At 33.3% G+C, this 20,475-nt stretch overlaps 1 protein-coding gene across 3 annotated transcripts in view; it reads right to left on the reverse strand.

The window, feature by feature from the left end:
• Positions 1 to 20,475, reverse strand: part of LOC143232652 (CUGBP Elav-like family member 4) — a 442,146-nt gene that overhangs the window by 135,061 nt on the left and 286,610 nt on the right. Inside the window, exon 1 of one of the 3 annotated variants that reach the window (XM_076468314.1) lies at positions 4,894 to 5,000. The exons of the other annotated variants lie outside the window; for them this stretch is intronic. Within the exon in view, the coding sequence (XP_076324429.1) occupies positions 4,894 to 4,923 (30 nt within the window). The 5' untranslated portion in view covers positions 4,924 to 5,000. Of the gene's footprint in view, positions 1 to 4,893; positions 5,001 to 20,475 lie in introns of those variants that run through there. 3 annotated transcript variants of the gene reach the window in all.

Below are 20,475 nucleotides of genomic sequence, written 5' to 3' on the forward strand. Positions count from 1 at the left end.
TATAAATAAGCAGCTGTTCTTTGAAACAAGTTTCAACCATGACTTGATTTTTTATCGAAATTTTAAAAGCCACCAATCCACCATTTATATAGCTGTAAGTATTATCAATATTATCAACATTTACAAGTATTATTCAACAAGTATTTATATAAATAGTTTGAGATTGCATGGAATTGTATTATGAATACAAAACTACATATGATATTTAAGTACCATAAAACTATATAATGAAGATTAACTTACGTGGGACTGATTGAAATGAATAACTTTGAATAAATATTTGTTAGACTAAAAGTTTTTAATAAACGTCTATTTCTTACGAAGTCTGTTTCAATTATTATTTTACTCCTAAATGTGCTTGTCTGACACAAAGATAGTTATTTTAATGGTTAAATGGTGCTTTACTTATCTTTCGCCTTCTTTCAAAATTATTAAAATATTTTACTTGTAGTCAACATATAATCTCAATATTAATTCTGCTTATTATTCTATTTTAATTTATGCAGCAGCTCAAGTTATCAAATTATTTAACTCACAATTAAAAACTTTTATTCTAAGACCAATCAACAGCCTTAAAACAGACACTACGTGTTTTGATGTCCAATTCGAATTACGTAATTCCCAGGAGTGTGAAAATATACCGTTCAAAAAATTAAAGGAACAAGTACATATTTCAGTATATTTTTGTCAAAACTAAATTTATGTATGAAAAACATATCCGTTCGTCTACAAGTGTATTGTTTAAGCTTGCAAGTGAATTTGAAGCAACTCAAACGAAACCCATCTCACTCAAGCAGAATAAACTCAAGGCACCCTATATAAGGCTGTTACATGAAGCTATGCATTCCTCATTAATTCTCGAAACAAACACCAACATGAATCATTTGCGGCACGTTTTGTCAGTGTGTACCCAAGCAGTCAGGCGCCATCTGACAGAGAAAGAGGTGGCCAGGGCGGTCCAGATGCTGGATAGACCCGCGCGACGCTACCAGGAGACGAATTCTTGTGGTAGGAAACCAGGTCAAGGCCGTCACAACAGCCAAAGAGAATCACTACATTGTGATTACCGCTCTGGGGAACAGGCTAGCTACGGCTCGGTCACTGCGAAACGACCTTCAGCATTCTACTGGAACCCGTCTATCCCCCCAAACAGTTTACAATCGTCTGCACGAAGGACGCCTTAGGGCCAGACGGCCTGCAAGAGGCATTATTCTGACAACCCAACACCATGCAGCCAGGTTGGAGTTTGCTCGTCAGCACCTGGACTGGGAACTTCGTCAATGGGTCACTGTGCTGTGGACAGACGAGAGCAGGTTCACTGTGTCTTGTGATGATGGACATGCGAGAGTATGAAGACGCCGAGGAGAGCGATTTTCCGCTTGTAACATTGTGCAAGTCGACGCTTATGGAGGAGGTTCTGTAATGATCTGGAAAGGCATATGCTTGAGTGGCCACGCGGACTTACTCATACTTGATAGGGGTGCTTTGGACGCACGATGATATAAAGACGAAATTCTGGAACCTGTTGTGAGGCTTTATGCCGGTGCTGTCGGCGATGGATTCATTCTCATGCAAGTTAACGCAAGAGCTCACGTCGCCAGACTGTGTATGGACTTCCTTAACGAGGAAGAAGACTTTTTAGTGGTCCACCAGATCTCCAGATTTAAATCCGATTGAACATTGTTTGACTATGTTGTCGAGGCGTGTTAGTGAATGCCAACACCCTTCTCAGAATGTACAGGAACTCCGACAAGCCCTGGTAGACGAGTGGGTTGCCATACCCCAAGATAACATCGATAAACTGATTCGAAGTGTGCCAAATCGATATCAGGAGTCACAGGAGGTGTCACACTAAATATTGAATGTTTCAAACATTTCTTGAATAAACACATGTAAACTGTTTAAAGTATTGTTCCATATGGGATATCAGTTTTGGTGATATTGGTCATTTTTTAAAATTTTATTTCTCCATGTTTTACAGTTCATCACACATTAAAAAAATGGATACATATGGAACTAAAATGAGGCAAATTACCTAAAAAATAAAAATATTACCACATTTGGAACACAGTTAAATTATATAAGAAAACGTACTTGTTCCTTTAATTTTATTGGGCAGTTTAAAATCTGAGCATATTATGTTTGTACATATAAATATTTAGAGAGTCATTTGGTCATGTGAATATTTAGTTTTATATGTTGAATTTAAAGTAGATCACACCATCTACGTGTTTCCTGACTTTTCAGTCCTTCATCTTTATTTAAGATACGATTATTATTTTTAATATATTCCGTTACTTCTATACTTTTTTCTAATTTCTAGCGGTCATATGATCCGGTTTAGCCAAGATAACATTTTTTCCCCTCCTGAATGACGTGATAGGTATGGCTTGTATGTTTAGCAAGTGGAGAATTATCATTTTTGGTTTATAAATTTTTTTTATGCTAAGTCCTATATTTCTTGTAGTTTGACCAATGTATACACGACCACATTCACAATTCAATATTATAAATAACCGTTTTCTCTATCAGATAAAGTGCATCTTTAGTTTTATTTAATATTTGACCGATTTTATTCAGTGATATATAAATCATAATAATATTTTTGTTTTATATGAAATTTCCTAAAAACTGACATAACAAACCTTGATAAAATCAGAAAAAAATAACTTTTTAATAAAAGATCTGGTTTGTTGTAAAATAATTTAAATAGCCATCGTAATGGTAATAGAAAAGAAAAATTTATGTATATCAGAATATGTAGTCATATAATATATACATATACATATAAAGACAGGTATGGAATAACACGGTCGCTCTTATGCTTCGGTTCCCCTCGGTGGGCTTAGCAGATTAGAAAAAACACACACACATACTCCTCTGCAATTACTGTGGAATTTTTCATAGAACGCTCTAAGTAACTAATTGTAAATGATTCCACTTTTCAATGTCAGCTAGTTTTGATAGGTTAGATATTTCTTGTAATGAAATGTCATTGATCAAATTCCTCCTATCTCAACCCCGTATCAGATAGGTTTACATTTTCAAATATAATTTGATTTGCTCGTCGAAAACCAATCATAAAAATACTAAGATAAGAAAATTATGGTCACGTACACTGTGTAGCATTTTCCTCTCTTGTATGGTTAAAGTAAAAAAGGGCGCACACATAAATCTGCCAGGATAAATGCATAATGGATAGGGACTAATAAAGCCATCAATGAATATGAATGCAATATAATAAAACATGATAATAATTAGCTATTGTATATTTTCCTTAGAAAATTCGTTGAACACTGTTTGGTAGAATTTACATAGAGTCTGTAATTGCTATGTGTAGCGAGTTGGAATCAATATACCAAGACACATAGGAATTATGGCCTTTTCATAAAGAATGTTTTTGAGGTGTAGCACTGATTGATATTTTACACCCTGGGTTCCTATACTCAACTCCACAGCGGCTAATGTTTTGAAGAAGTATAGGAATCACTTAATGTAGTAAAGTCAGCACTGTATATATATGCCTAACTGTCCAAATATAATTACTCCTCGATTCAACAAAACTCTGAAGGATGTTATATTGATAAATTACCAAAGACAATAATTAAAGCAAGATATCAGTTCTTAAGGTGCTTTGGAGATCAAACTTCGAGTGACAAACAATTGAAAATCATCAAATTGATCGACGAATCCCTCTATTAATTGTTTACATCAAATGGACAGGTTGTTTTGGTTGTTTGATGATAATTAGAAGAAAGCTTCAGTTATGTTATTCCACTCAGGTTTTGGTTAGTTTAAGTTTGGATCTTTGTAATATATTGCATTATTGCTACGTTGTAAATAATGCTGCACTATATAGATTTATAGAGTTCTAAGAAGAGGTGTGACGTGAAAGCTGTGATTAATAACCAAACACTATCCCTTCTTCCAATAACAAGGAAACCAACAGAGAAAAACGACATACAAATTTTACGTTTACCATTCCAACAGTATAACTGTTTATGTACTTTACGCACTTTAAAAATATTATATTTTAACCCAAGGCATAGATATATGTTACGTATAGCGGATTAGAATTTCATAAAAAAAGAAAAGTGTTAACGCAGCAGATGATTACATTATTTTCTCCTATAAGAACACTTAGTACACAATAGTAAATGTACATTATCAAACAAGTGCTAATAATTTCGTAATATGTTAATCAGATCAATTTCATCATCAAGGTGGCAAGGTGAACCTTCTTCGAGGGTATTTTATGTTTGTTGCCTTTTCAGAATAACTATTTGTCACATAGGAGCCAGGGTATTATAATTATGTTATTAGCTCCCGATTGATCAGAAAATCACATTACGTCATCATTCAGTTACTTTTCATATAATAAGTGTATAAATATACTGACCTCTCTTTATCCTTGTCAAAAAATAGATACTGTGAGTTAAATCAACTTTTCGCTGTGGAATTGGTTTGTCACGAAACTTGCAAGGTTTAACTGACATGTTTGTTATAATTACGTCTGAACGAATTTGTTATCTGCTAGAAGACGCGAAGCATTGTTAAAGATGTACTCTCTTTCCATACATGAAAATAAACACAGTTTTCACTAGTTTACTAAATAAAATGAATAGTGAAGACCTTTCAGAAGATTTTTTGAAAAGGTTATTCAGAAAAAATCTGAAGGTTAATAATGTTAATTATTAACAGCAAACATGGATTATGTTTACAACATTTAAGCTGGTCAAAATTTGACAGTTCTATAAAGTAAAAATTCACATCTAACAGTCTTGTTATACCTGTAAAAAATACAAAAATTAATTAAATCTAAACTTATTTCTACTTTGCGATCTGAGAAAGTTTAAGTCACAAGTCATTATGACATGAAACTCTTAGACTTACGCAAGGCTTTGCAGGCAAGACGAGTGCCATGAGTGGAACAACCTTTTTCGAGGTGTCACCAGAAGTAAGAGCAGCAGATTTGCAACGAGAGACCTTCTTCTGACAGCTGTGTTATCCAACTGCCTACACGGTTCATAGACAGAGATCCTTATTGTAACCGCGCAAGTCATGTAATATTAGTTTCCATGACTACCGAATCTTTATGAGTTAGTAGTCGGTTCACTTGTTTCATACCTGCAGATGATGAATTGGAAGCTTATAAATGGTAAGTCGTACACTATACTTAGATCCCACTTAGACTGTTACCCAGGGAAGAAATTATTAAAGGTGGAGTATTAGAGCGCTACTGAACAAAGTCGACAGCGCAAAATTAAACATTAGTAACAAGTTTCAATTTGTAATGAAAGCAGTTTAAAGATTTAGTAACATTAATCAGCTTGGTTTAAGAGCTATGTTTGGTCAAAAGCGCTTGTAAAAAGTATAGGATTATTATATTATGTCAAAACGTGGTATATTAGATGTTCTAACAAGCATATGTGTATATACTTCATTATACGTGTAATATGTATGTGGAGAAAAATTTAGAAGAAATAAAGGAAATTATATAACAAACAGTCACACCAATTTATTTTGAACCATGGAAGCATAACATATTTTTAGCCTATCAGTGACATTAGCGGTATGTCTGCGGACTTACAACGCCATAAACCGGTTTCAGATATTCGTAGTGGGCAAAGCATGACAACCCAATGTGTAGCTTTGTGCTTAACTTCACACAAACAAATTATGTATTTTTCTAATGAAAATAATATGTTCGTTTTCATCAGTTCTTTTAATTAATATGGTTTTAAAATGTATCTGGATACGTATCTGTTTTAACTACAAACAATTTACGTAATCAACAAGATAGCAAAATAGGGCCTAATTTCGACTGTGCGACCCAACTAAGTCCTATTCATATTAGCAGAACATTAAGGATCTAAAAACGATATTCAAAAGATGCATAGTTTAAATATCCTTGACTCTTAAACTGTGGAAAGGTGCAGTAAATACTGTTGTCTTCGCAAATGAATTTGGTATGTAATTAATTATTATTTGGACAATTTTCTTTTGTTCTTAATACGGGTCTGACAGAAACTCCAGTTACTTTCAACTGTGACTTTAGTAATTCATTAAAGAAAGTCATTAGAAATCTAACGGTTTGATATTTTGTTCCAAGTAGCTCCCCAGTGGCACAGCAATACGTCTGCGGACCAACATTAGAAACCGGGTTTCGATACCCATGGTGGGCAGAGCATAGATAGCGCATTGTATAGTTTTGTGTTTAGTTACAAACAAACTGTTTTGATGAGGGTAATAATATGGTCGCGGAAGAGTTAGTTTATTTTCTTTTGAATTTCGCGCAAAGTAACAAGGATGCTATCTGCGCTAGTCATCCCTAATGTAGCACTGTAAGACTCTTGAGCTACTCTTTTACCAATGAATAGTGGGATTGACCGTTACATTATAACACCCCCACGGCTGAAAGAGTGAGCATATTTGGTGTGACGGGATTCGAACCCGCGACTCTCAGATTCCGAGTCGCGTGCGCTAACCATCTGACCACGCCGGGCTTGAAGCGTTAAAAAAACATTATTAATAAGTTGTTTTGGGAGCTCTTAGAACAGAAAGTCGATGTATATAATATATCTAAAATCCATAAAATTGCTCTTAGGCATCAAAGGTTTAATTAAAACACACGTATGGAAGCAATTTTTTTTTCATTATTCAAATTCCTATTGCGAACATCAAAAGAACGTTTATTATTTTCAAGTCTAGTTTTTATCAACAATTTTTCTCCTTCCTAGTTGATTATGAACAAGTTTCTCTGACTATGTTATGCTTTAGAATTAACCATGGCCATTCTGCTTCCTGCCGTAAAAAAGGAAAATGCATCCGGGAGATTTAGTTTTCAAAATAAATTTAGTGATGCGATTCAACATGGATATAAGTAGCCTATAAACTTGTACAAGATCAGACATTTTTTGTTTATTTCAGCCAAACGTTACGTAAAGTCAATACCATCCATGTTTTGTCTCTTCATTTGTCAAAATTATCTTAGGCTCCTGCAGAGTCATGAAGATGAAACAAGAAATTCACCACTTGTGGATTTTCTCTCCTATAATTTGTTTTTCTTTAATTTTGCAGCTTAGCTACCATTATTTATTTATTGAAGTTCACTCGGTTTCAAATAAATTCATTTATTTTCACAATTTAAACACAATTCATGATTTCAGACATAGCAGACCGAAAAAAATGAGAGAAAAGTTTTCAAATATAAAAATATTTGCCAGAGCGGATTTTTGCAGATATTTTATGTGTATAGCGCACAAGGTTGTGGTTTTAACGATATCAAACGCAGCTTGAGGCCTTTGATTTTCCGAGAAGATCCTATTTTTAGAGTTCAAAGACTATACTGTGCGGTATTAAACACGCACAACGACAACGTCTTAATTTAGTACCAGTTCTTAAACGACGTCTTTTATTGCCAAAAACATTTAAAAATACAGAACAATCTATCACACATATTGTTGAACAAAAGCTAACAAGTAAGCACAACTTTTGGTGTAGCCGGTATTTTTTCCTTTTCAGCTTGAATGCACTTTATGCGACACGTGGTTTGAACAGCCATGTCAGAGCTTCCAAGGTTTATACAGATTAATCTATAAGTTATATTTGTTGACGAGAGAGAGGGCTGCTAGATACTAGCACCTGCCACATACAAGGCTACCCTTAAATGTATACCAGGAATGACTGTTACATTTATAACGTGCCCACAGTTGGAAGTGCGGGGCGTGTTCTATGACATATTATAGCTCGTACACAGATCTTTAGGCTTAAAGCATATCTCGCTAACCATTAGGTCAAGATTAACTCGTAATAGAGTTAAATAAAAAATCTAATTTACTGGGATATTATCAAAAATTTTAATAATATTTTAATAGCGTTTCCACAGTTACAAATGGTACCATATTAAACCAAAATAAAAATAAAATATTTATGTAAAAATCTGCTAGCTACACAGTGTATAAAGTTTTTACTTTTTTGTGTAGATTTAAGCTTTGGTTTAGAAGGCTTACATCACAAATGAATTAATAATGAATTATGATTGTATTAAGAATCATAGTGTAAATCAAAACACTTTGTAAGTTACATATATATAATGAATTGGTGCATTACATGTGTAAGTTAACCATTGACGATAATTTGGATAATTTCAATAATACTTTAAAATATTTTAGGTCAGGTCTAAATCGATATACTGAGCGTCAGTATAAAAGAAAATTGTCAGTGCTTTCAAATCTGTAAATTTAAGATACACTGCTGTCAATGACTACTTATTTTAAACAAAATAATAAAGTTTTGAAATGAACGTTATAATGAAAAATAGTTATTCATACCCAATTTCTCACAGAATCTAACAACAACAACGGAGTGCCTGCTAATGATAGTGTGTAAAGTTTACTCAATAATTATGCTAGGATATAAATATTTCGGGGCTGTTATTAAGCACAAAGCTATCTATGCTGTACTCATCATGGGCATCGAAACCCGCTTTTTAACGTAATATGTCACAATACTTACCGCTGAGTCACTGTGAGAGGAGATAAAAGTGTAAAAAATTTAAAATATATTACTGTAAAATTATTGTTTGAAATAAACCGATCAAAACGTGAAGGATCAACTGTCACATTTTAATTTGTTTTGTTTTTAATATTCACATCTGTAATAATTTACACTATTGAGTCTTGTACATGACCACTATTTTTTAATTCCTCATTCCCACGTCATAACAATAAAGTGCCTTTGATTCCTGCTAATTTGGTACTTTAATACCAGAAGCATTACAGACAACCTAAGTACCAAGTAAAATGCAAAACCGACCATGAACAAAACAAAAAAACGTAGCTTAAAATGATTGATTACCATAATCATTATCACAACTTCTTAGACGATAATAAATGACAGTCAAATTGGTTTAACAAGTAATACCATGAACGGACATTGCACGTGAAACTAATTCTTAAAGTAGCTCCGTTTTTCGTCTATCCCCTCCTCATATTTTAGTAATTACACAAAACTCAGTTTACCTAAACTATAATAAGTATATATTTGGTTAAATGATATTTATACCACGCTTTCAGAATTTGCCCTTAAAAATACAAGAAAAAAATAATTTTGATGTATAGGTTTTATAATGGATGTGTATTGTACTATTCATGCGTGTAGGAAACAGTACAAGAATGGTTTTCAATAAAAAATTTAATTTATCTCCACTGGATAATAACTAATGCTAGTGCATAAGAATTTATATACAAGTAAACGTATCATACATTCGTCCTGGCTACTTTATGATTTGGATAAATGATTAAAAAATTCACAATGAAAATATAATTTTTCTCAATAGTGTTTAAGCCACAATATATGGGTACGTGAAGGAATAAAGTGATTCATTATCTATATAAGTTATTTATTTAAATATGGATAGATATATATATACACGTATGTGTGTCTTTCTGATAATATTAAAGCACGTAAAATAATGAATATAATATTCAAGTTGTATTTTTTGTTTTTTTGCCTCTCCTCGTGAGTAATTAATTCAAACGTTATTCTAGCCTTTATATTTTGATTTTTAACAATTAAACCCACTATAACGTTAGTATTATACTCTTTAACAATCGTTGTTATTCCTTTAAATATCAAAATTATTGATTGGCTTTCGTGATCAGAAAAGGAAAACTTAGGATTTCTGATAAAAACAGCAAAATAAAAACCTTGAATTTAAGAGCGAAAGAGTTTCATGAAATGTCATTATTTTAGAGCTATGTGTTGTCACAAGAATATGTATGTTCAATCAAATTATGTGGAAAACTATTTTTCTATGAAGTAAATCTAGTCCACGTACAATTTCTGGCTAGAATTTAGGTTTTTAGCAGTTATCGCGAAAGTTGAATTTTGTTTTTGAAGTAAACAAAAACGCGACTAAAAACTATTTATTTTATACTTAACAGTTTTGAAGGTTATACACTTTTAAATCAAGTTTGATTGTATTAAAAACTGTTCACTATCAAAATTTATCAAGTCAAAGAATTAACTGAATGTTTATTAGTATTCATTCCATCACTAAAATAATACTAAATAAATAGATTTATTAGCAAACTAAAAAGAAAAAAACAATTGAGCTGAAATTTTATCCATTCAGTTGTAAATTAACTTTATAATTTTAATGTAACATTAATTTTATTTTGTTTTGTGAAATGTTCACATCTTATTCAATTAAGTTATATTTTATCTCTTTCATTTGGTATTTAAACAAAAAAACTGCATAGAGATTTCATAATGTAAAATGAGTAATCTAACACACAAAGGTAGATGGTCTGTAAAACATAATTAAGCTGAATTTATTTTTTTACAGAGAACTTTTATCTATGTGCACTATTGTTTAAACACTTTCATAGCTTAAAGCTTGTTAGCCCATATGTTTAATTGAGAACTGAATATTTTTATTCTTATCTCAAGGAGACTGTCTCTTGTTCTTTAAAGATGCTTCTCAGTTCTATATTATATTATTTAAAATATTTAATATTGAATCCTTGTAAAGTATAAGTATTCCACACTGCCAGACATTTTTATAATGGAATATAACCAATTTCCATCCTCAATAGTACACCACACCTGGTGAGGCTTTTTTATCGTATGGTATATATATATATATATAGGTGAAATTTTCGAAAAAGCTTTTGCACAGACAGTTGCTGCATTAATGGAGAATAATCACGTTTTCAATTCTTCCATGATTTCTCACGAGAATTAAATCAACTATTTTTGAACGACCCTAGGGTAGGAACAAGACTTAATCAGATCTTTGATTATTTGCCGTTATTTTGGCGGGTACACACACGAGGGAGCTGATTGGATGCTAGTGGAAATATCGACGTTTATTTACTTGTAATAATAACAAAATTATGTCATACGCTTTGTAAAATATGAAAGAAAGGTTAGCCCAAGTCAAGTAATTTCATGTACAAAATGTAGGATTTCACGGGCATAAAACACTTTCAAGCGATTTGTCCAAATTGTAGGCTATGTTATCTTGAAATTACACTTTAAATACTTAAGCGATATACTTTACTTCGATATAGTTAATAATTATGTTACAAAACACATTAACCATAGACAAAAAATGCATTTGACTAGTCATTTATTAAGAAATGGAAAACACAAATTCTACAGATCCAACCTCAGGCTTCCTATATAATAAAACGATTGTAGATATATCACAAAAATTTTTAATCGCATTATCATAAACAATTATTGTTTCTTAGTTATTTTTATATAGTTGAAATCATTGCAAATACTGAAACTTTCTTAGTCTAAAACAATCAACGCTTGTTTCAGGTTAATTAAATTTGATGCTTACTATTACACTATCAATTGTAGACACACATAAGTGTTATTCAGTCAAAAAAATAACAACTTAAGCAGTTAAACAGAATGAGCCAATTATCTATTTCAACCAAAAATCTAGCACGTTCCAAAACTACTAAGCCATAGAGCGGCAATAACATTTAATGCAATAAAAAGGTTTCAACGTTTATTAATATTAAATATAGATTACTTCTTCCTTCTAATAATTTATGCTGAAATGAACCCGTTTTATTTCATCTTGAGCCTTTTAGGGTGCTGAGCTGTGACTCGAACAGTTCCAGCCCTTAATATGGTTTATTTTGCTTTGGATATATTATAAAAATGACAGTTAATACCGCTATTTAGTTAAAATGAGCTGTGTGCGCGGTAGGTGCTGTATATTAATTGCCCAATATTTTGTAAGCAGTTATTAAATAGGGATGAATAGGCTTGAAACGTAAAGACGCTGGCCATTTAGACAATTTATCGCTTATTTTGTCGTCCAAGTCGAAAATATTAAATACAAAAGCTGTTGTGTTTCACATACAAAGCGTCTAATATGTATTTCGTATCATTTTATAACACCCTCATGACTTAATTTACATATACGTTTTCCTATTTGTCTATCTAACTACTATAAACCGTTGATTTTATTAATCTTGCCAGACCGTCTTATATGTTTTAGGACATCTAGTTATGTTTTGTTACTTGAAAAAGGCCCGGCATGACCAAGCGTGTTAAGGCGTGCGACTCGTAATCTGAGGGCCGCGGGTTCGCATCCCCGTCGCGCCAAACATGCTTGCCCTTTCAGCCATGGGGACGTTATAATGTGACGGTCAATCCCGCTATTCGTTGGCAAGAGAGTAGCCCAAGAGTTGGCGGTGGGTGGTGATGACTAGCTGCCTTTCCTTTAGTCCTACACTGCTAAATTAGGGAGGGCTAGCACAGATAGTCCTCGAGTAGCTTTGAGCGAAATTCAAAAATAAACAATACTTGAAAAAATAAATAATGAACTACTAAACTTCATCTAGTAACACACTCCTTTTTTAAAGGAACATCTCACTAGTCATAAACAATATTGTGTTTTCTGTGCTTTGATTGTCATAATTATTCAATAAAGTTTAAATAACTTTGTAATTAAATTAAGACTGTGTCCTGAGACTACACTACAACAGAAATTACACTGTGTTCAGAAAAAGAACCTGTATTGATTATTCACTATTATGAGCTTTGCACTAGAGGTATATCGGGCGTTCTTAACGGAACAAACCGATGCTCATTATTTGTTCTTTCATCATAGAATGTACTGCCCCATCTTTACAAAAATAAATAAAATGTAAGTGACAACATCATTTTACCTAAATATGAAAAGTTTTGTTTTGAATTTCGCACAAAGCTGCACGAGGGCTATCTGCGCTAGCCGTCCGTAATTTAACAGTGTAAGACTAGAGGGAAGACAGCTAGTCATTACCACCCACCGCCAACTCTTGGGTTACTCTTTTACAAACGAATAGTGGGATTGACCGTCACATTATAACGCCTCTACGGCTGAAAAGGCGATCATTTTTGGTGCGACGGAGATTCGAACCTGCGACTTTCATATTACGAATCAAGTTCCTTAACCACCTGGCCATGCCGAGCCAAACATGAAAAGCCACTATTGATTAAAATATATTTTACTAATATATACTTCAGATACATAAGCTTTAGACCACTTACAAACATATTGATTATTCATGAGGCATGTTGAATGTAATATTTATGCTCTTTTCAAGATTTTTGGTTAGCTTTAGAATCTTTGATAAGGCTAGAGGAAAGACAATCTTAATCATCCATGATTTTGAACTGAAAAACGGCAGTTAGTCAACAGCATCTTGGGCTGTTCTTGGTTAAATAGTAGGGCTTAACCCTCAGTTTTATAGCATATTGAAGTCCCCAAAGTGCCGAGCGCATTTACGCAGCAACGGACTACAACGGAAACCTTGGGTTTATATCCTTGACTCACTCACTAACCACATGGACACGCATGGCCACAAAAAACGTTTTCCATCATACCACTCACTCTTATAGATCCTTTAAAAACTTTATCACATTGCTGTTTGAGGAGTAGGTTAAATCTATAGTTTTAACTATTTCGTTAAGTATCATTCTGCATAAAAATTTTGAGTAGAATCCTCCTGTGTCTTTAATTTTAGTAATTTTCCACATTCGTTTTTAAGCCTAGTATAGCCATATATTAAAAGTACTGACACTACACTGAATGAATATTTTATGAAGGCTTATATCTTGTACTTATTGTGTCACATTTTGTCTGGAATATAGCGTGGTATTAACGTAATATAACCTTTAGAATATGGTGTAGTATTTTTCTTCTATTAGAGTAATTTGTTGTATACGGTTTCCTGTGAGATCGCAAATATTCGTTTTCTTGAATTTAGAGCAAAGCTACTTGAGGACTATCTGCTTTAGTTGGCCCTAATTTAGAAGTGATAGACTAGAGTGACGGCAGCTAAACAAAACCATCTATCGCCAACGAAAAATGGTGTTGACTGTCTCATTATAACAATCCCACAGCAGAAAGGGCGGGCATGTTCAGCGATTAAACTCGAAATCGGCCCTAACCAACAGACTACTTCAGATCTTGAATATCTTTAGATGATTACGGCGACGAATATATCATCCAAGCACATCTAAAAGATGCTCAGTAGAAATGTGATTCAGTGACTTTGTTGACTGAAGAAGTAAGTGCCACTCTCTTTGAATTAATTTTTGTCAATATAAGGGTAACATAATGTTGCAGTATCAACTTAGCAAGTCGTTTGTTCTTTAGAGTGACTATTTAACAATGTGTAATGAGTATGATGGGTAATAAATAACGTTCAAATATGCTCATCTAAAGAATCAAGGGATTCAACCACAATAAACTACTCTAGCCATTATTCCACTCCAACAACTTATACGTTAGGCCAATAAAAGAAGATTGACTCGTGTTCTTTCTGTATCACTAATTTACCTTCATAAAAAGAAAAAGAAACGTGTTCATTGACTCGTGTCATGCGCTTCTGGTCATTCGTCATCCACAATTAGAGCTCCAAGGTCCTAATAAAGTGGCCAATCAGTATAACGTATCAAACACTTTCCATACCATTTGACACAGCGCAGCAACAGACAGGTGTAATTTAAAATGTTACCATTAATTTATTTCTGGATTGTTTTACAATTAAATGTGAATTAAGTGAGAAAGAAAGTGACAACATATTTCCTCGTTTATATGAATTAAAATGTAAAACATCAGAATAGAAAACGTATATTGCACTCCAACAAACGTTGAATTTATTTTAGCGTGTCAGGCCTACTCAGAACGTTAGGACCTTGTTGAGAAAATGCAACGAAAAATTTATTTAAAAGTCGACCACTCGAAGTAATTTTTATTCATCTTATAAATTAACAAAACTAAAATAACATTTCCTATTTATTTGTCTTATTTAATTTATTTTATAACGTATGTTTTATTTTTTGTTAATTGCATCATCCAAAATCGGTTTCAAACAAAAAGCAACACAAACAAAAACAAACGTATATGTCTAAATTTAAAATACTTTAGGGTAATAATTATTTAAGTTTCTTTGTGATTTCTTTTCTCTTAGAATAAACAAAATAAGTGTGTTTATTTTCTTACAGCAAAGCCACATCGGGCTATCTGATGAGTCTAGTGAGGGGAATCGAAACCCTGATTTTAACTTTGTAAATCCGTAGGCTTATCGTTGTACCAGCGGTGTACAAAGAAGATAAAATATAACCTCTTGTTATGAATTTTTTTCCATTTTGAAAAGAAAGGTCCGTCATGGCAAGGTGATTAAGGCACTCGCCTCATACTCCGAGGGTCGTGGGTTCAAATCCCTGTTGCACTAAACATATTCGCCCTTTCAGCCAGAGGGGCGTTATAATATGATGGTTAATCCCGTGGTAAAAGTTGGCGGTGGTTGTTATAATTAACTGCCTTCCCACTAGTCTTACACTGCTAAAATAGGGACGGCTATTGCAGATAGCCCTCGTATAGCTTTACGCAAAATTCAAAAGAAACTAACAACCAACAACTTAATTTAAAGATTGTAATATAAATGTTTTTTCCTTGACAAACAATTTTCCGAGGATAAAAACATTTACACCAGAATTTTGACTCATTTTCAGGGAATACTTAAGAACTAAACTTCGTTCGTTTAACATGAAAGATTCCTTTACTTTATGTGTTTGACTTTCTTCAGTCATCTATATATTTCATTTATTTAAACGTTTTTGCGCATATTCTTACGCCTGTTTGATTGATTGTTTGTCTGCTGCTATATATATATGGTGTTTTGTGATTTATTTTACTCACTCAAAAATCTTACAGTTATTTTTGATAGTGATTTTTATCACCCACTCAAAGTTAGAAACTATAAAGCGTTCAGCACCTTCTTGTCTCGAGTCTCGGACCTGAATTCATAACTTACTAAGCTTCGCTTGGCCCTATGAACCAGCTAAGAAAATCCCTTTCAAAATGTTATTTTTTACGATCACCACACATTTTTATCAGTTGCTTTAAACTAAAAGTGTGATTTATGTTTGAGAAGTAAACTTTTACAAATATATGTTGATTTAAAACATTGCTGTTTTTAAAGAAACGATATGGAAACCTAATCAAATGATTGAGCAGTTGATAAATCATTGAGTGTTATGAATGATTTATCTACAATAATTATAGCTTCGTGTTTGTAAACTTCTAAACCAAAGAAACATATACAACGTCATCAAACAAAATGGAATCCTCAATGACTGAGGCACGTGAAATTTCTTCCGGCAGGATTAGAGTAAATTAATCTTTTTTTTTTTATTAGCCATATGTTTGTGCGACAGCAATACCAAGGGTAGGTTATGCATATACCAGATTCGATTTTATTACTCATTAGGACTATGGCCAAGCGTGTTAAGGCGTGAAACTCGTAATCTGAGGGTCGCAGGTTCGCATCCCCATCGCGCCAAACATGCTCGCCCTTTCAGCCGTGGGGGCGTTATAATATGACGATCAATCTTACTATTCGTTGGTAAAAGAGTAGCCCAAGTGTTGGCGATGGGTGGTGATGACTAGCTGCCTTTCCTCTAGTCTTACGCTGCTAAATTAGGGACGGCTAGCACAGATAGCCCTCGAGTAGCTTTGTGCGAAATTTAAAAACAAACAAACAATCATCAGGACCGCTACCAACCTACCTTCAAATTTAAATTATTTTAGGTAGAGACCTTGAGCGTGGTCAAATACATCAATCAAAAGAACTCGATATCTTGAGTACAGAACTCTAGTTAAACCTTAGATTGGTTAAAGGATGACGGAGCTGTGAATTAAAAGTTTGTACATGAAATACAAACTGAGTGGCTATGCTGCGGTTAAAAAAACTGTCTCCGTAATAAATAGTTTGCTTTCATGTAGGATTTACAGAATTGCTTACATGATTTTCAAATTCAGACAAAGTATATTATGTTGCTTTAAGGTTGTAGAATACAAATAGAAGCATGCGCTACTTGTAATAGTCCCCACTAGTCATACTGTCATGGTTTATTTTAGTGATAATTTGATTATGACACTACATCCATCATATAAAAATGTACGCGTAAAGATATTGGTTTTTATCTGTCTTTGCACTCAAAAACATCACCTGAGCAAGTTGACATTTGATGCACAATAAAGAAGCAGTGGTGCAAAAGGGGCGTTTTCTAAATAATCATGAAAATTAAATTAGTTTTATATGTCAATAATTACTACAGTAGTTTCACTTTTTTTATCGGTACCTAACTGTTTCATTTTTCAGAGGCTATAAGATGTTTAGCAGCAAAATAATTATATTGTACAATATTCCACAGGTAGGATAAAAACAAGGACTTTTATAAATAGGTGTTTCAGCATTTCTGAGGTTTATTAATTCTTGATGTCTTTAAATTCTTTCTAGAGATAAGTGAGTCGAAGTTTCAGAATGATATTTAAATATTATTATATTCCAAGTTTAATCTTATATACTATTAAAGAATATACTGTACAACAACCTCTAAAGGTCAAGCGGCAGACCAACATCACTTAAATTTGTCATTTATTTGCCGAAAGGCTCACTCGATGTTTAAAATATAATAAACTGTGAAAGTTAGCACCAGGAAGGGAAATAAGTAGTTTTATTTAAACATTTCAGATATTCCATGGAGGAGGGTCATCTGACACCATTTCAAAAACAAACTTGCGATGCATTTACAGTTTTAATTTTTCTGGTAATGACAGACTAGCAAGAATACATAGCAGAGGCTACAATAAAACATTCTCTGCCTTAAATACTTGTGTATTTTTATTATTAAAAACAATGAACGAAATTATGAGAAATCAAAATAATTTATTGTAATAAAACATCCTTATGAACAGACTGTTGACTTAACCCAGCACAGATAATAATACCTTCTATAAATAGACTCTTGATTTAACGAAACTCGTATAATAATAACTTGTTATGAGCAGACTGTTGGCTTAGCCCAATACAGATAAAAATAGGTTCTTATGAACAGACTGTTGACTTAACCCAACACAGAAAATAATAGATTCTTATAAATATGTTTAAAAAAAAGTTTTAAATATGTTTACCTTGTTATTAGGATATGCACAAACCAAAAATATAGTTTTATAACAAAAATTTAATTATTTGGATTTTTTTCTTACATTAAAATAGGTTTGTGGCATTTGGCAAATATTGTAACATATAACTGAAAAGAAAAACACAACTTTGCATGAAAAGTACAAATATTCTAACCTCTTGTTTAAACCGAAATACATAGAAAATGTAACGCAGGCGACTTAAAAGATAAGAATAGTAAAAAAACCTTTAAAAATATATCGTTATAAGTTTCACAATGATGCTTTTAGTATTGTAAATAAAAGTACTACGTTATTGTTCACTTCTTTAGAAGAAAGATAAAAAGATGTTAGTAAGCGATATCAACAGCAGGAGTAGTTTAGTGGGTTAAAGCATCGGTTGTGTTTTTCAAATAAGTCAAAAACTTAGTCATCGCAGGCTGCTATTTGTATCTAATTCTCTGAACTTTCGTCACTTTTAGTTTGATAAAAATGCGAATGTTGCCATAATACAGTCAAACATCGATATAAGGCGCTAGTTGGGGTCCAAAAAATTCGACCGCGTTGTATCTGATTGCGCCTTATACCGATTTGCGCCTTATACCGATCCATCGGTCGATCAAGGATGACTTGTGGTTTTAATGAAAATAAAGTTTTGATACTTCTTGCCTACGCACTGAGAGCTATCCTATGACTGGCAGATTATGTACTTTACTGCAGTTGACAGCGCCAGGAATTATTACATGCAGGTCGGGGTTTGATCACAATATGCGGCGTGAAAACCATACAAAAAGATTGAAGTGGATTTGGTTTTGATTTTGATCACATTAACCGGCTGATTACATTAAGCAGTGGTAATATTAAGCGGCGGCCTCTGTAGAAACCCCAAAAAATTTGGGGCCTAAGACCCCATCGCGCCCAACTGATTATCGCGCTTTATCGATGCGTTTTATATCGATGTTTACCTGTACTTTTTAATTTTTTTCAAAGTGTGCAGAATCATACCTTGGTTTGGTTTGTTTTGAATTTCGCGCAAAGCTACTCAAGGGTTATCTGCGCTAGCCGTTCCTAATTTAGCAGTGTAAGACTAGAGGGAAAGCAGCTAGTCATCACCACCCATCGCCAACTCTTGAGCTACTCTTTTACCAACGAATAGTGGGATTGATCGTCACATTATAATGCCCTCACCGCTGAAATGGCGAGCATATTTGGTGTGACGGGGTTCGAATTCGCGATTCTCAGATTACGAGTCGAGTGCCTTACCCACCTGGGCATGTCGGGCTTGGAACGCATTCAAAAGTAAATACATTAAATTATAATTAAATACGACAAAAATAAAAGCTTTAATTTCAGAGACATACCGTAGCTGACAAGAAGTACGCACTTTATAGTGATCATTTCACTGTGTTAAGATTGTTGTTTTCAAATGTATATATACAAAATAAATAAAAAATTGGGAATTAAAAACCGGTCACTCGCTTGTACAGCGGTAAATCTTCGGATTTACATTGCTACAATCAGGACCCGGCATGGCCAAGTGTGCTAAGGTGTGCGACTCGTAATCTGAGGATAGCGGGTTCGCATTCCTGTCGCGCCAAACATGCTCGCCCTTTCAGCCGTGGAAGCGTTATAATGTGACGATCAATCCCACTATTCGTTGGTAAAAAAGTAGCCCAAGAGTTGGCGGTTGGTGGTGATGACTAGCTGCCTTCTCTCTATTCTTAGGGACGGCTAGCACAGATAGCCCTCGAGTAACTTTGTGCGAAATTCAAAAACAAACGAATACTAAAATCAGGGGTTCGATTTCCCTCGGTGGATTCAGCAGATAGCCAGATGTGGCTTTCCTAAAAGAAATCATACATACATTAAAAACCAGCAAATAAGAACCGTAAAACAAACAAGTCTGCAGATACTGTTAACCTTGTTTATTCAAACTTAAAAAACCTTTATTTTGGCTCCATACTGTTACCTAGAATTACATTTGATTGAAACGAAATAGGGATTTATAATTTGAGTAAATAATGTCTATAGAAGCGTTTCAAATACCGTTTTTCAAACAAACATAAACCAACTACTTTGAATGCATATATATTTTTAAAATTTACAAATAAGGATAAATTCCATTTTAGATGTCCAAAAAGCCCTCTATAATGTAAGAAAACATTTTTAAAAAATGTTGAGGAAACTTAAAATTCTAAAGGAACCACGTTTTCACGTTCTTCTTTTATGGGGGGGGCATGTCAAGTACAGCATAAAAAGTTGTTTTCTGATAAAGGTAAGACGGCAGAAGTTGTGGTAGTTGTGTAAAATCAGTTGTAATTTTGAAACCGTAGAAACTGTTACTAAGAACTACAAATAAGACAATAAACTAAATAAAAGATATTAAATTATGAAAGATTATGTAATAAATTATATTTCTACAATTACAAGAAAAATAAAGTTATAGTTAAAAAAACAAAAGTATTGTAAAGAAACATCAACAATATGTC

Source organism: Tachypleus tridentatus, chromosome 11 (genome assembly GCF_004210375.1).
Source record: "Tachypleus tridentatus isolate NWPU-2018 chromosome 11, ASM421037v1, whole genome shotgun sequence".
NCBI classification, from domain to species: domain Eukaryota; kingdom Metazoa; phylum Arthropoda; class Merostomata; order Xiphosura; family Limulidae; genus Tachypleus; species Tachypleus tridentatus.